Source organism: Poecilia formosa, unplaced genomic scaffold (assembly GCF_000485575.1).
Source record: "Poecilia formosa unplaced genomic scaffold, Poecilia_formosa-5.1.2 Scaffold77, whole genome shotgun sequence".
NCBI classification, from domain to species: domain Eukaryota; kingdom Metazoa; phylum Chordata; class Actinopteri; order Cyprinodontiformes; family Poeciliidae; genus Poecilia; species Poecilia formosa.
Genome location: NW_006800016.1, coordinates 586372 through 601881, shown reverse-complemented (window position 1 = coordinate 601881; position 15510 = coordinate 586372). Strand labels below are relative to the sequence as shown.

At 39.4% G+C, this 15510-nt stretch overlaps 1 protein-coding gene across 5 annotated transcripts in view; it reads right to left on the bottom strand.

Moving 5' to 3' along the window:
- Positions 1-3465: 3465 nt before the first annotated feature.
- The window catches only part of LOC103140791 (neuronal acetylcholine receptor subunit alpha-7-like), a 14476-nt gene continuing 2431 nt past the window's right edge, over positions 3466-15510 (bottom strand). Inside the window, exons 1-11 of one of the 5 annotated variants that reach the window (XM_007556084.2) lie at positions 14280-14370; positions 13936-14017; positions 11294-11433; positions 9265-9309; positions 8728-8837; positions 8079-8158; positions 7665-7832; positions 7117-7311; positions 6117-6203; positions 5919-6028; positions 3466-4938 (exon numbers count right to left, since the gene is read on the bottom strand). In XM_007556084.2, coding sequence (XP_007556146.1) covers positions 4060-4938; positions 5919-6028; positions 6117-6203; positions 7117-7311; positions 7665-7832; positions 8079-8158; positions 8728-8837; positions 9265-9309; positions 11294-11433; positions 13936-13987 — 1866 coding nt within the window. In that variant the 5' untranslated portion in view covers positions 13988-14017; positions 14280-14370 and the 3' untranslated portion in view covers positions 3466-4059. Of the gene's footprint in view, positions 4939-5918; positions 6029-6116; positions 6204-7116; positions 7312-7664; positions 7833-8078; positions 8159-8727; positions 8838-9264; positions 9310-11293; positions 11434-13935; positions 14244-14279; positions 14371-15510 lie in introns of those variants that run through there. The other 4 variants (XM_016673420.1, XM_016673421.1, XM_016673422.1 and 1 more) reach the window with 4 other exon arrangements.

Below are 15510 nucleotides of genomic sequence, written 5' to 3'. Positions count from 1 at the left end.
CTGGTCCTCACCGCCCCCCTGTCCTGCATGTTTTAGGTATTTCCCTTCTGCCACACACCTGAATTGCATCCCTGGGTGATTAACAGCCTTCTGCAGTACTTGAAGGTCATGCAATCATTTGAATCAGCTGTTCTGGAATAGAGGCACATCTAAAACATGCAGAGCAGGGGGGCGCTGAGGACCAGGGTTGAGAAACACTGTTTTAGATGTTGCCCTGCTTCAACACACCCCATTCAGATGATTGCAATTCAGCAAAACCCTTTTAATCAGCCATCAGTTGAAATCATGTGTGCTGAAGCAGAGCAACATCTAAAACATGCAGGTCAGTGTGCTTTGAGGACCAGGGTTAGGAAACGCTGCTTTAAACCTAGGCTAAAAACCTACCTGTTTAGAGTTGCCTGTGACTAATAGTAACAGAGAGATTGATCAACATATTTGATTTCCTTGATTATTTTGACAATAGTATTTGACAAAATGTAACCCACTATGTTGTTTCATAATCAGTTAATTGTGTTTTTCAGGTGAAAAACACTTTGAAATGTCTGGTTGCTGAAATGTGTGACACAAATAAACCTGACTTGACAGTGCCGCACTCATTTTATACCACTGATAATAAAATAAATACAATTAAAGCCATGGCTTTGTTTGTTATACACTTCCTGTTAACTTTATTATGGCCTCTTGAAAGTTCAACAGGCCATCTATCACTTCCTGTTTCCTTAAGGTGCATGATGTTACAAATGTTAGCCTTTACTGCTCTTCAAAATGAAAAAGACAAGTGAACAATTGACATAAGTAGGCCGCAGACATGTTGATCTTCAGGAAACTGACCCATATCTACAGATCCACAACTATCAAGTCTAAAACAACCAAAACGCTGAAAAAATAAGACTGGTAGACAACCGAAGTTTGTCTACTGACATCACTGCAACAAAGATTTGCTTCACCAAGTCTTCATGACTCTATTTTATTTTAAGGCTTTTGCGCACATCTTTTCCCGGCATGCCAGTAATAGTGACAGGCGCTGAATCACATTAATGAAGAGCATAAACACCTTCCATAGCAGCAAGCTGAACATTTTAGAGGAAGCATCCGCAGAAATTAAACTCTTGCACCGAAACCAACAAGAGTGATGCAAAAAAGTGTTCTAGTCTCATCTCCTCTTCCCTGTACGTTCACATTAATAACTTCAAGGATTCATACAATCTGATACGCATCCTGAAAAACTATTTACAGCACATGGAACCAAACCCAGAGTTTCTGGGCATCTTGACTGGATGATATTTCGGTACATACGGAGCTGTGGCTGGACTGTATTTGGTAACTGTGGGCAAATGTTGCCCATTTGTTATAAGCAGGCTTTTATCATTCACAAACCAAAAGCAATAACACAAACTTAAATTGGTCACATTCCCCCCCTTCTTTTAGATCACTTTTTAAGTCAAGAAAGCACCAAAACACATCCCAACAATAAATCAATATGGTAATTTTATGCACTTTTATTTGTTGTTTTGATAAAACTTTATATGTACACTGCAAAGCATTTTAACATATCAACTGCACTGTAAAGTTTTTTTTTTCTTTTAAATAATTGAGTCAAGGCCATATCACAGGTTTTAATTCTGAATGTATCATGTATTAATTCAAATATGAACTTTGACTTAATAATTTAATTAGCACTACAGACCACTTTAGACTAGAGGACCTGCTTTCAACAGATTGTAACTGCACACCCAGCGTGCAGAGAGTAGTCTCATTTTTCACTTCTTTGTATAGAAAAAAAAAATGTAGATGACGCTTATACTTTGTGGTATTAGAAGGACAGCTTATGAAAAGATGTTTGCCCATGTCTGCTTATACCCTCATGTTTATGTAAAAGGTTCTGGGGAAAATAGTGCAAGAGAGCATTTTTCTAGCAGCCAACATCACAATCCTCTCTTGGCATTCAGACACCAAACTTTTGACCAGGATTCAAATGCTGTGAAAGCTTCTCTGGCCATTTATGGATGCACCCGTGGGTCAGTCATTCAGATTGCTAGCTTATGTGAAAACACCCACTGAACACATCAGTGCTTTTCATAATAGATATGTTCTCGCCTTAAGTCATTAAAAACTGACGTTACCCACGGCTGCAAACAGATAAAAACAAAAACTGCCATAAATTAGATTGTGTATAAAAAAAAAAAGAGTGAAACAGGGAGTAGGTGTTAAAAACATGAAGAAAATGAACAGAACACCACAGAATGCCAAGAAACAAGCTGAAATACGTCAGTATTTGGAAAGCAGCCCTGCTCCTATCAGAACTAGTGAATCTTAACTTTTGTATTTTTAATTGAGTGTCTGTTTTACAGGTCATCACCATCCAGTTATTGCACAAAAGCTATGTTTTGTTGAGAGAAAGGCTCTCTCTTAGTCCCTTCACTTTAGAGCAAAGAAACAGCGATCGAAACGCACATATGTCTGAACATCCGAATGTTCCAGTGAGCAGAGCAACCATGAACCTGAAAGTGGAAACAATATAATTTAATCAGAGTCAAAAACAATTATCAGCAGAGCTGTCCATCAATCAAAAATCAGTCACAGAGAACTTCAGAGAGATAAGTAATCCACCTAACTGCATAGCCAGCCTTGTATGCCCACTCGCTGCAAGACTCCACTGTTGAAGAAAAAGCATTCTGAAACAGTTTTGTTTTCTGTAGAATATTTGGATAAGTCAGTGAAGTACTGGGAAATTATAGTCTGGTCAGATAAAATCTGGTATACTAAATTTGGAGGAGGAGTGGCCCCCAAAATCACCATAGCAACACTAAAGTCAGGTGATGAAATCACAGTGTGGGACTGTTTTTCAGCCTATGGTGAAGATGCTTAAAATGACAAAAAAATGTAATTGTACAGGGACATTATCAATAAGAAAGTCAGATAATATTAAATAGGGACAGATACTTTACCAGTCAGGTCATCCCAAACACACGACCAACAAAACCATCAATTTGTCTCAGAGAAAGAAACTAAAACTGAAAGAATGACCCAGTCAATCACTTGAATTAAACTCAATCGAAAATCGGAGTGAATCGAAGAGGTCCCCATAAGCTCTGAGTTATGAAGCTAAAGCTATGGAAGAACTGCTCAAAAACACACCTGAACAATTTATGCAGCTAGTTTCTACTCACAAGAGACATCAAGACACTTTCGTTACTAAAATACGTTCCTGGAAATTATAAAATATATTTCAACAAGCATCAACATGCTTTTTATTTCCACCAGCGGAGTTGTGTAAAGTGAGCTTGTGTAGTTGAGGGCTTTGCCTTTTATTTTCAAAGAAAAGCTACACCTACACGATTCCACGTTTTTCTAAGCTTCTCTGTATGTGGTCAGTGTGACTCTAGGACAGCGCTAGAACAGAGTGGCACCAAAATATGGATGAGTTCAACGCCTATTTTTGAAACATTGTCTTAAGAGTCATTAAGGCAGTGGATATATGTTTATTTCTTCATTATCCCAGGTGCAAGGAAAACATTCCTCAGTCTCTACAGTTTGACACAGGTTATCCAGGTTTCCCACCCTGATGAATCAAAGCTTTGCTGTTCATTAGCACATGTAGCATTGGCTTTAACTGATGGGTGGCTGATGGCCATGTTCAGCCAGTTAGCTTAATGAGTAAGAGCTGCCGGCTGCTGTTGGCAGGCCTCGACGTAGAGATTAAACCAAAACCTTCAGAAAGTGCAATGCCTAGTGGAAGCAGGCAGACCAACTGCATAACTTCAAAACGTCACAATTTATAGCTGGAATGAAGACACACAAGAATAAATGTGACCCTGTACTGCTCTCACCTGGGCATCATCTTACAAATGCTAGTCTTTACACAAGTTTAATTAAAGTCAGATTTGATTATTTTTCACGTATGCTACAGAATGAGTTCTATACATGTCCCATAAGAAAATTAACTCTAAAGTTTCTGAGTCACTGAGAATAGTCCTTTCCCCGCTTTTAAAATCAAAATTGTGCTTCCATCAGCGTCTCGTCGCACCACCCTCTTTCTCAGACTTGCTTCCTTATCTCTCAGAGGAAGTCTTTTGACAGAGCTATTCCAAAGTTAGGAGCAGCCATGAGGATAGCGATTGTGCAGATGATGTTGAAAACGCTGAATCCTACCAGGCACAGGCGGTCGATGACGGCAGCAGCGAACTGCCACTGCTCAGCTAAACTCAGCTGACGGTCCTGCTCGCGAACGCGCTCCACTAAGAACTGCACCTCCGTCAGAAGAGCCTGCAGCTGGTTGTCCACAGCAACAGATCGCATCATCCCGCTGTGGCTCTGCAGGGCGGCTGATCTCCCACCCCCAGGATCTAAGCCGCAGGGTCCAGTGGCTGCGCCTGTGTGTTCAGGGTCTGGAGATACTAGAGTTTCCAGCGGGGGGCTCACAAACTTTGAAGACTGGAGGTGCTGATGTATTGGTATATCTCCAATCGTTCCCACCGCTCCTCCTCCTCCTCCTGCTGCTGCTGCCCCTTCGTCTCCTCCTCCTCCACCAGACCCTCTGTTGGCCCGCCCATGGCTGGTAGTCCGGCACCTCTGAACAGGTTCTAGTTCAGCGGTGGTCTGGAAGGTCTGAAAGCCCATGTAAGGCAGATGACCATTGGGCTGAGGTGGTGGATTGGAGCTAGGGTTAGGCTGGATATTAACCTGGGGGCGTTGAGGAAGTTGGTGGGACAGAGGGTGGCTGAGCTGCGCCAAGCTCACCTGCAGGGCACTGAGACTTTGTGGCAGGATGGAAGGAGCTGGGATGGGGATCGTGGTGGTGGTGGTGGTGGTCGTCGGAGAGGACAGAGTCTTGCTGTGAGAGTCTGCCTGGCTGCTGGAGAGAGTGGGTTCTGCTCCCTCTCCTGGTCGCTTCATGCGCAGAAACCAAGGAACCCACTGCAGCAGAACCAAGTGCACCTGAAGGTCAACGACAACAGAACACAATCAGAATACATTTGTGATTGACAAGTAGAAGAACTCAAACACTCAGCATGTACTTAAAGCCGTAGCAACTGCAATTGGCTTAAATTTGCATGATCTTTAGTTCCTGCATAAATGAGACACCCCTTTTGCTGCCCCAAAACTAATTAAGATGCAAAAATTGGATGAGGGGAAAATTATAGTACAGTCCTGCAAAAAGCATTCACTGCAAGCAAGAGACACCTCACCAGCACATGCTATCTCCCACCATAGTGTGTTATGTGTAAAAGCAAAACAAAACTTCTACATGGCACAACTGACAAATAACATATTTCCTTTTTCTGGACCTCTTTCTAATGTTGCCTTAGTGCGTTAGAAAGGGATTCATGTAAAAACTGCTCGTGTCTCTTGTTGAATAAGAAACATTTTTTTATTTTTGTATTTGTCCAGTGCAAATTACAAAACAGGATAGAAGCCGCGTATGTGAAGTAGACTTGTCCACTATTTCCGTCAAAGAAGGCCTCATGATTTTAAAAACCTACAAAATACAACATCAGCAGTATTTATCCGTCAGCATTTATAACTTCCTCTTAACCGTTGCCCAGGCTGGCACAGTAAAATAGCATAATTGATGTCCATCATACCAGGATAATAAGTGTTTTCAAGTGGGCATTTTCAAAGTTTTTAATGTAATTAAGAAATTGTGGTTAACAGGAACCGCCGAGGTCAATGAAAGAGCAAAACCCCTTTATGAGAAAACTGCTCCTATAGAATGAGGCAAATTAAACTCTGAGTTTACTGGAAATAGCCTCTTCTGATGATTTAGCAGACTTTGCAGTGGTCGTGCACTGTCTTATTTCTGCAGTAACAACTAAACAAGCAAAAATCTTGCAAAAATATTCAAACTTTTGACTTGAAATCCCCTCCATGTTACTGGAGTCATCCACCTAATGAGCTGATGTTGTGGAAAAACTCACCCAGCGTGGCATTTGTCCACTGTTCAGACTGTGGTGATGAAACTGGAGGACAATCACCGTGGCTACCACCGACATACCAACAATCACCATGGTGCTGGCAAAGTACTGACCTGAAACACGCATGTCAGTAACCACAAAAGACAACAACATCCAGATACGATGCACCGGTTTGCATAAAAAAAAACAGAAACAACTAACCGATCAGTGGCACGGAGTCGGAAGTGGCGGGCATTATCTCTGCAACCATCAGCATGAAGACGGTTAGAGAAAGCAGAACGGTGATGCCTGAAGGCAGACACAGGACACCAGGGAGTCATAGTGAGAAAAAAAAATACCATCCTTTAAGTATGGAGGTACAGGAATGGACCACAGTGAAATATTTATCGAGTGTTTGATTTTCTGCCTCATTTATCCATCTTCCTGGCACTCGAAAGGTTGTACTCAGTTCATCTTTTTAACTTTTCTGTCGTTGTCACCACTTTCCTTCCATTGGTTCATTCTGCTTTAATAAAGTACTGATACAAAGTTCTGATTTAATGTTACTGGGGAAAGATTAGAACAAAAACTCTTTAAAACAGCTCAAAGGTATACATGTTCCTTGCAGTATATTTATTTGGGATTTTTATTCTGAAGCCAACACAAAGTAGTGTGTTGTGTTTTTTCAAACGTAAAAAAAATAAAAAATAAAAAAATGCCTCTTCCTGCTCAACATGCTATAGCTAGACGTTCTTGTCTTGGAAGGTTTGAAGTTATTCTACACTACAGCAGAATTATCTACCAACAAAACTGTATTTTGCTTTCAGTTTTATCTTAACTTCTGAGTGCATGTTTATTTTTGGAGTAAAGGGAATTATATATAAATGCACAGCAGACTTTTTTAATTCTTTAGTCATTAAAATTTGGAAAAAAGAAGCTTTTTGTTTTTGTTTGTTTTTTTTGTTTGTTTGTTTGTTTGTTTTTTTTGTTTTCACCATTTTTGCACTACTTTATATTGTTCACATAAAATCCCAGTAAAATATATTAAGTTCACGGGTTTACTGTGACAAAGCTCGCGGATATAAATACATTTTTACAAGGCACTGTACGCACAGCTAGACATGAAGAGATTAGATATTAAATCCATGCTCTCACACCACAGTGCGTCCCTTTTCATCCCACCACACCATCCCACCTCCTCCTTCCAGTTGTGGTATCTCACCGAGGCTGATCTTCTCCCCCGAGTTGGCGGGGAGCAGGAAGACCAGCAGGGTCATGGAGGACAGGAGCACGCACGGGATGAGCAGGTTGAGAGCATAGAACAGGGTTCTCCTTCGCAGCGTCACCACAAACGTCACGTCTGGGTACGGCTCTGCGCAGCAGTCGTAGAAAACCTCATTACGACCTCCGGGGACCTCTGCAAAGACAGGGAAATAAAAAGATGCGGCGCAACATTTTTTTTATTGTTCTGCAGCAGAACGTGACTGATGGCAACTAATAAAATGTTTGGTGTTTTTTTTTTTTTTTTTGCGCGGCACGAGAGAAAAGAATGTGGCGCAGGAGCGGAATTGATCAAAAAAAAAAATATGGCTGAATATAAATTTTTAATTAAAATGCCGTGGACGCATGCAGGATTTAAAACCCTGCCTTTTGTAATTAATAATAATTAAAAAAAACTGTGGGAAGATACTCTGAATTGTGACAGGTTTAATTAATCTGTGAATATTTACAGACGCATTATGTTCCAGCCCAGTTTCTATGCAGTCGTACCCATAAGGTCCCACTCTCCGTTGGGCATGTACCCCGACACATCTGCCTCCCTCATCTGGATGTCCAGCAGCCAGCCGTCAAAAGTCCATGAGCCAAACTTGAGCTCACAGCGCTGGATGTCAAATGGAAACCATCTCACGTCCACATTGCATGTGCTGACAAATATCCCTTAAAATTCAGAGACAGGAAGGAAAATTGATTTACAGCGCAGTAACAGCCCCCCACCCCCCCAGATGTGACACAGAGAGGATGTGATTAATAATTAACTCTCATGGCAGTCATGTGGAAGAAGGGGGAAATTAAAAAATATCTGAACGCAGCAGACATTGTTCTAAATTAACTTTCTGCCGGATGAGTGTATTTTGTGAATGAATAAACAAGTTAAATTCGGAGGCTCCGGCTGTGCAGACCTACCTGGAGGCAGATACTCACAGAAGCCACTCGAGTTAACCAGCACGTTGGTCTTAAACGTGGCATCGAACTTGTCGTGAGCGCTGAAAAAAATAATAATAATTTTTAAAAAAAAGACAGTAAAGTGACGAAGTTTTAAGCAGAATTTGGGTTAAATTGCAACCTTTCTTAGAGTCTTAGAGTTTTCTTAGAGTGAAATAATTAGACTTGTTCATTTTTGTGACATTCTGGATATTAGAAATTCTTAAAAAATTTTTAAGAAAAATTACAAATAAATCCATGTGAAAAGTCCAATGTGAAAAAAACAAAACAAAACAAAACAAACAAACTTCAAACTAATTTTACTGCCAGAAAGGACAAGGTTTTCAAATAATGACGATTTCAGAGTGGCCAAATACTTGAATCTGATTAAGATCCTGTGCCATGGAACAATCCCATTCAAACCCCAAACAAATCTCATCTTGTTTAGATGTTTGTCTTTAAGATAATGGACTAAGGCATCAAGTATTGGGAGGGAAAAAAAAACAAAAAAAAACATGCTCAGTATTATGTTTTTTTTTTTTCTAATTTGCATGACAATAAAATAAATTTCCATACATTTTCAAGCTGCAGGAGCCTTAAATGGGTTTTTGCGAATGCATGAGGCCCACACCTGTTGTAGAGCAATATGTCAGGGGTCCAGACCTGGTCATGGGTAAAACGGAGGTTCTTGACTCCAGGATACTCTGACTGGTTCCACTGGAGATAGTGGTCATACCACTGCTATGAGGCACAAGCACAAAATGATATAAACAAGTGAAAGGACTTTGCTAAATTATGTACACACTGCATAGCCTTTACTGTGTCCTTTTTGTTTTCCCATGAGGGAAACATGTTTCTTGTCAGCCCCCACTCTGTACTGGGGGCATCGTCTTCATTTAAGCTCATGCTTATAAAGTCTTACGGTGCATATTAGGATTTTGATCCATGAGAATAAAGTAAAAATAGATTCACTGAGCTCTCATAAGGCCATGTTTAGGGAAGGAGAAAGAAGCTGTCATCCTTGTGAGCAACCCATTATCATGATAATGAAAGCCAAACAGCATCCGGGATGACACTGAGCGTACTACTGCAATGGGCAGCAGCCCGCAAAAAAGCTTTCTGCAACACAGATCGATACCACATTATTAATGTTATCTGTTATACTCACCATCTGCAGCCAGGCGTTTGTGGTGAGGATCTGATTCTTCTCATCCTTGCAGGACACAAAGCAAATAAGATAATAAAGGACTTTGCAATTGGAAAATAAATAAATAAATAAATAAATTATTCTACTTTTTTTTAAGACTGCCTTAAAACGTTGCATTTGTTGGCTTTGCCTATCCTTTGCATTTAGATTTCAGCATACACTAGTGTTGGTAATTTACATGCTCTTCTTTATTCTCTGCATTTTAAAAAGGGAAGAATAAAAAGAAAACATTCAAAACAACAAAGAATCTCTCATACTCATTCACCCAGAGACGTCATCAGAATCCTTTTTTTTGTTACATCTAAGTGAATAAGACAATTTCAGCATGATTTTTTTTTTTTTTTTTAGGGTTCGGCAAATTCCTTCGCCTAATGTTTGAGATTCATGACATGGATGGATAAAAAGTCCAGCTTGTGAAGACCTTAGAACCTTTGTTTTGACACCTCCAGCTGAGTTTTGATGCGCTGTAAGGGTTAAACCATGACTTGTTCCTGCATCCAAGTCACAACTTGGCAGCAAGCTAAAAATGTCTTCGTCATTAAAGCGTTCAAGCAATTTCTTTCAGTGTTCTGCATTTGTAAGAAGTCTATAATCTTCTCCAAATGTTCTTCTCAACAGCAGCCTTACTTAGAAATCAAGGATTTCTAAGTTAAAAAAAAAAAAAAAAAAGCTTCTGCATTGACGCATAGCTCACAAGCTAATTCCCACTACAAAAGAGAGCTCTGCAAGGTGGGAACACTTTACATGAGGGCACTAATCAAAGCAACACTTCACCAATCAGGCTTTCATCATAAGGTGGCCAGTGAAAAGCAGTTGCTTGCCCCTGAGGCGCATGGCAGCCTGTTGAGAAAATGCCAGAGGCACTTGAGATGTTCTCCAACCATGAGGAGAAAAATCCTCTGGGCTCAACAAACTGAGACCTCTTTTAAGCTACAGAGATGCTAAAAGTCTTCACACCTTTACAGATTTCTTTTTCCTTCTGTTTTGGATTTTTTTTTTTTTTTTTTTGCTCTTTTTTTTTCCAGATTCTGAAACAAATTTTAATATCAAACCAAGAGACCTGAGTAAAAATAAAAAAATGATTATTCTGTGGTTTAATGTGTTTTAATTGTTGGGAGTCCAATTATTATTATACATAAATATATAAATATATATATTTTTTCATAATTATGACCTGTACTGCCGTTGTCTTGACTGTGTCTCCCTTGGAAGCAGATTTATTAACTAAGTGGGACTTATTGTTAACATAAAAGTATAATAATTTCATTGTATAATTTAAACATTGTGTAACTTAATTGGTTATATAATGACTGGACTCTTCTTAACCACGTTTTTTTTTTTGTTTGTTTATTTTCACTAGTAGTTCTGCCTGACCTCTAGAATCAAGAACTCACTCATAGAGAACATTTCTGGCAGAAGATCATGATGGAGAACATCCCCAAGCTGAAGAGCACTTGGGTTATCCAACAGGACAATGATCCAAAGCTCGGCAGCAATCTCAGCTCTGAACAGATCAATTATATCAAAATAAAGATTTTCAAGTGGCCTACTCAAAGTCTGGGCTAATACCCTACTAAGATGCTATGGCATGATCCACAAGAAGAGCATTAAAGCTCAAGAAGCTTCAAATTTCAATTCAAGAAGAGTGGGCTCTTTGCCACCAAGCACGAATTCCAAGTATTTGAAAAATTAATCAGGTGTTAATTAAAGGAAACACCTGTTTTGAGCACATTTGTCCAGCAGTCTCGCTAGGCTTGTTTGTGTGAAGGCTTTTCAGGTAAAGCATAAAGCATGTGGATTAAAAACGGATGGAATACGACCAAAAACAACACAAACCCTTTAAATAATGAACAGATCAAACACCTGAAAGCTCTAACGTAAAATGAAATAAAATGTTTTGGCAACCATACAAACAGCTCTGACTTTTCCTCTAGATTTCTCTTGGTTTTCTGAGCTAATAACAATAATAATTAGGACTACTGAGGCATACCACATCCATGACCTGTATTAGAGTGAAGGAGAAGTGAACAGTGAGGGCCTGGGAGTCGTTGGCCACTGGTCTCTCCATAGGGTTGTAGTCCCTCAGCAGTTCTTTGAGAAGATAACGCTGGTGTGGACCCTGCACTGATCCTGGACAGACGGCGGTGGGTGGGGGTGATAGAGGGGAGAAAAATGTCTGTCAGATCACAAAATAAAGGAAATTTGACAAAAGAAGGTAAGTACTGCAATTATAGTGATGGATTTAGCAAAATAAGGGAAGGAAGGAGAGAAAAAAAACACTACAGAGTCATTGGAAAAGGAAGTTAGAGGATAGAAATGTGAGTGTGCGCCCAGGCAGGGAAAAAAAAAAAAAAAAAAAACGAGTAGGAAGACAGAAATAGTCCCGCTCTTCTTAATCAATTACGTCTTTGATTGATCACAAGCACCCAGTCGGAGTCTTCCCTCTGCCATAAAAGCGTCAGCTTCATTTTATTCAGGAAATAGTGAGGCCATTAAACACTGAAACACCCCAGACAGACACACACAGCACTCACAACAATGAGGGCTCAGGAAGCGCTCTCTCTCTCTCTCTCTCTCTCTCTCTCTGCCACAAAACTACGCTAAGAACCTGAAATCACTCTCGATTCATACTCTGCTGTGTAATCCCAGTTGATTTGGGGGAGATGTGTTAAAGGTGGGCGTAAGAGATGCACTAAATATGCTAAAAACAACTGCAGAGAGCAAGGAATAGTTGTACAACGTCTGTTCTGTAGCCAGACTTCACAGTGGGAGAGCTCCTGGAAACGGCGTACGATTAATTCTCTCACTGTGGGGTGTCAAATCTATATTCACTAACAGAACCTTGAATATGATTCTGACTTCACAGATGGAATGCCTTTATGCAGGTTAATAGTCTCTCTGTGTTCCTCTTTAGGTAATTTACCACCATGATTACCATTTCCTTTACCTTTCACATCCGTGGTGCATTTCACATTTATCACCACACCTTGTAATGATGCGCTAAAAGCCTTAAAATGCATTGATCTTTGTTGCGGTGGTTAACCTCACACTGGAAATTTAAAACAAAACAAAACAAAACAAAAAAAAAACGAACCTTCAATTTTAGCATGTTTATTCAGCTGGAAACAAATTTGACTGAAATATTTGTCACAATTATTGGCACTGCAAACGAGTCCTATTAAGTAAGTAATTGTTCATCCATTACTATTTAATTTGATGAGAGTATTTAGTTATACTTAGCAAGCCATATTTTCCTGCTGTTCTACTCAAAATAGGTAAGACGTGAAAACAGAAAAAGGGAAAGGGGAAAAATTTGGGAAATTCTCAACAACTGTCAACAGATCCATCCCACCTGAACTGTGGATCTCTGCAGCTCCCCCAGAGTCAATATGGGTCTTTCTAGCTGCTTCTCTGGTTAATGTTCTCTTTCACCCACCTCTCAATGTATGCAAATCGAATTTTGGAAAGTCGGGAATTGTGCCGTTCAATTTTGAATTTCAGATCATGAAGTCAGCATTGCTCTGTTAAACGTTTTAAGCTTGGGAATTGTTTTATCGTCCAACCCTGCTTTCAGTTTTTCCACAACTTTATCCCTGACTTGTTTTCTATGTCCCTTAATCTTCATGATGCATCATGCTCTTCACTAACGTTCACAAACAAACCTCTGAGTCCTTTGCAGATCAGCTGGATTTACAACGAGATTAAGCCAAACACATACGGACTACTAAATAAGCGACTTAAGGGCTGTTGGTCGCCCCGAAAAGTGTTTGTTGTATTATCCTGATGTAATTGACACAAGAATTTTAATGAGATTGAGGACGATGTTGTCTTCATTCCAGCTTCCAGCAAATGCAAACATCAATGCCTTGTAGATCATAGACGGCTTCAAGTGTGATAGCAAAGTAGCGTGAGTGCATTTTTTTTTTCTTTTTGAGCCTTCATTTTATCTGTAAATATGCATTTTACACGTGACACTAGTTAGCCTCGCTGAGGCACAGGGCAAAATAGAGAAGTTCATTTTAGTTCAAAGGATTCTAATGGCAATGAGAAGTGGGGAAAAAGGCAGCAAAGCTGTAAAATCACTGTAGAAACTCCATGTTGACTCACATGCAAAAAAAACAACAAAAAGTAGCAAATGTGAGTGCAATTTAAGAAAAACAAGAAACAGAGTTTTTCCCACTGAAGTGGGCTGACAGCATAATGTGACAGTAAAACCTTGGGACAAAAACCATTGTTGTAAATACTGATGTCATGAAATTGTTGCGCCTAGAACAATATTTTAAGACAATGGTAAATCAATATGAAATATATTTATACAGCATATAAATTGCTAACAGTATGTATATCCACCAATTTTAAAGAGATATCATACATTTGTATATATATATATATATATATAAAACCCAGGGTGTTATCTTGTAAACTGCAGTGGAGATGATGACATATGATAGTGTAGCTGGTTCATCATGAAAGAAAATCAATTTTCTTTTCTGACCCACTTTGTTTCTAACTTGCAGAGAATACATTTTTTTCATGTGCAAATACAGGAACGTACAAAATTTACATCCAAAAGACCCACTTGCTCTTGTTCAAGCACAGTCCCGCTCAAAAGCACCGGTCGAAGTCACTCACCTCGGAGCAGAGTCGCCAGTATCAACAGCCAAAAAGCCACCGCTTGCCTCATGCTGCATTCCTCACTATGAGCACAGGAAGACTTGCAGAGGGAGAAACAGAGATGGAGGGAAATAAATGGTAAACTAGTGTAAAAATGGGCATCTGTGGGGAAAAGAAAGCCTGCTGAAAATAGGCAGAGATTAGTAGTACTGTCAGCAGTGGCAGAGGAAGAAAAAAAAAAACGAGGAGAAAAGGAAGAGGGAGCAGCAGACACAGAGTGGGTGAGACATGCAGTGAAATGAACACTCCAGTAAAGAGGGAGATGCTGTGTGGGAGTCGATCAGATTCAAAGATGGGCAAACCTTAGCCTGTGGTCAAACTCGTCCTTTGTGCTTCCATGAGCTTTCATTTCTGCAGACTTCATGGCAGTTACCGTATCTGCAACTGAATGCCAATGATCCTCAGTCGTGAAGCCCTTTGATGACTATCTCCTAGGCTGCTTAACTTTTTTTAAGTAACCTTCCAGATCAGTTTATTTTCCATCAGATGATGAATTTCTGTTTTCACTTAACAGCTTCTTAAATACATTTAGATATATGGTATTTTGAGTTTGTTCCAGTGTTTTAAATTTACTGCAGGAATCAGTAATTGCAAGTAGTGAGTGGTAATTAAAATAATCTTTGAAAAAGAGGAAACTGACATCAGTTCATTCAGAACACAACACTGACCCCAAGTGGATAAGACAGTAAGTACAGTCTGTAAAATATTTGAAATTCGTCTTTTCCGCTGAATCTTTGACCTTCTTTTGAAATTATATGACAGATCTAGACTTAGACTAGCTACAGTTTTTAATTGCAGCGCATAATCCATTAAAGGAGCTTTTAAGTAAAAGTTAAGATTGCCGTCCAGCTAAATCGCAAAACCCTCACAACGTGTCCCCAAATGTGCCTCCAAAAAAAAAAACCCAGCTATCTCTCTGTACTGAAAAAAGTTGTGCGTGAATATAAAAGGGAGAATTCAGCAAATCAATTCAATGTAAAAAAAATAAAATATTTACCATCTTCATAATGGTGGTAGTCGTGATGCAGGAAAGTCTAAATGATTAGGTACTTTACCTTCATTTTCCAAGATTTTAGAGAAAGATGGGGTCCATCAGGAAATGACACAGATGTTGATGTAAGGATTTATAAGTAACTGATAGTACTAAATATAATTGTAACATTCATGTTGTATTTGGCAGTAATTATATCAGTTTTATAAACACATACCGGTAATTTTCTCTCATTTTTTAAAGATTGTCATGCATGCAGGTTAGTGCATGTCTCTTGAACTGGTCAATTATTTTATTGGAATGCAGAAATCAGTATAAATTTCACATTGATTTTAATATGTGAAAAAGATGGTTTTCAAAAATATGAATGCATGTTCTATACCGATTTTATATATATATCACAAAAATATATAATACATAAGCCGGTGAAGGACTGGCATACACCAGGCTGGGCTTAAATTGGTCCAAGAGCAGTAGCAGTACCAGAAAGCAGTGAGAACGTATTGTTATTCTGGGTTGCCTCAGTGGATTAATAAACCATC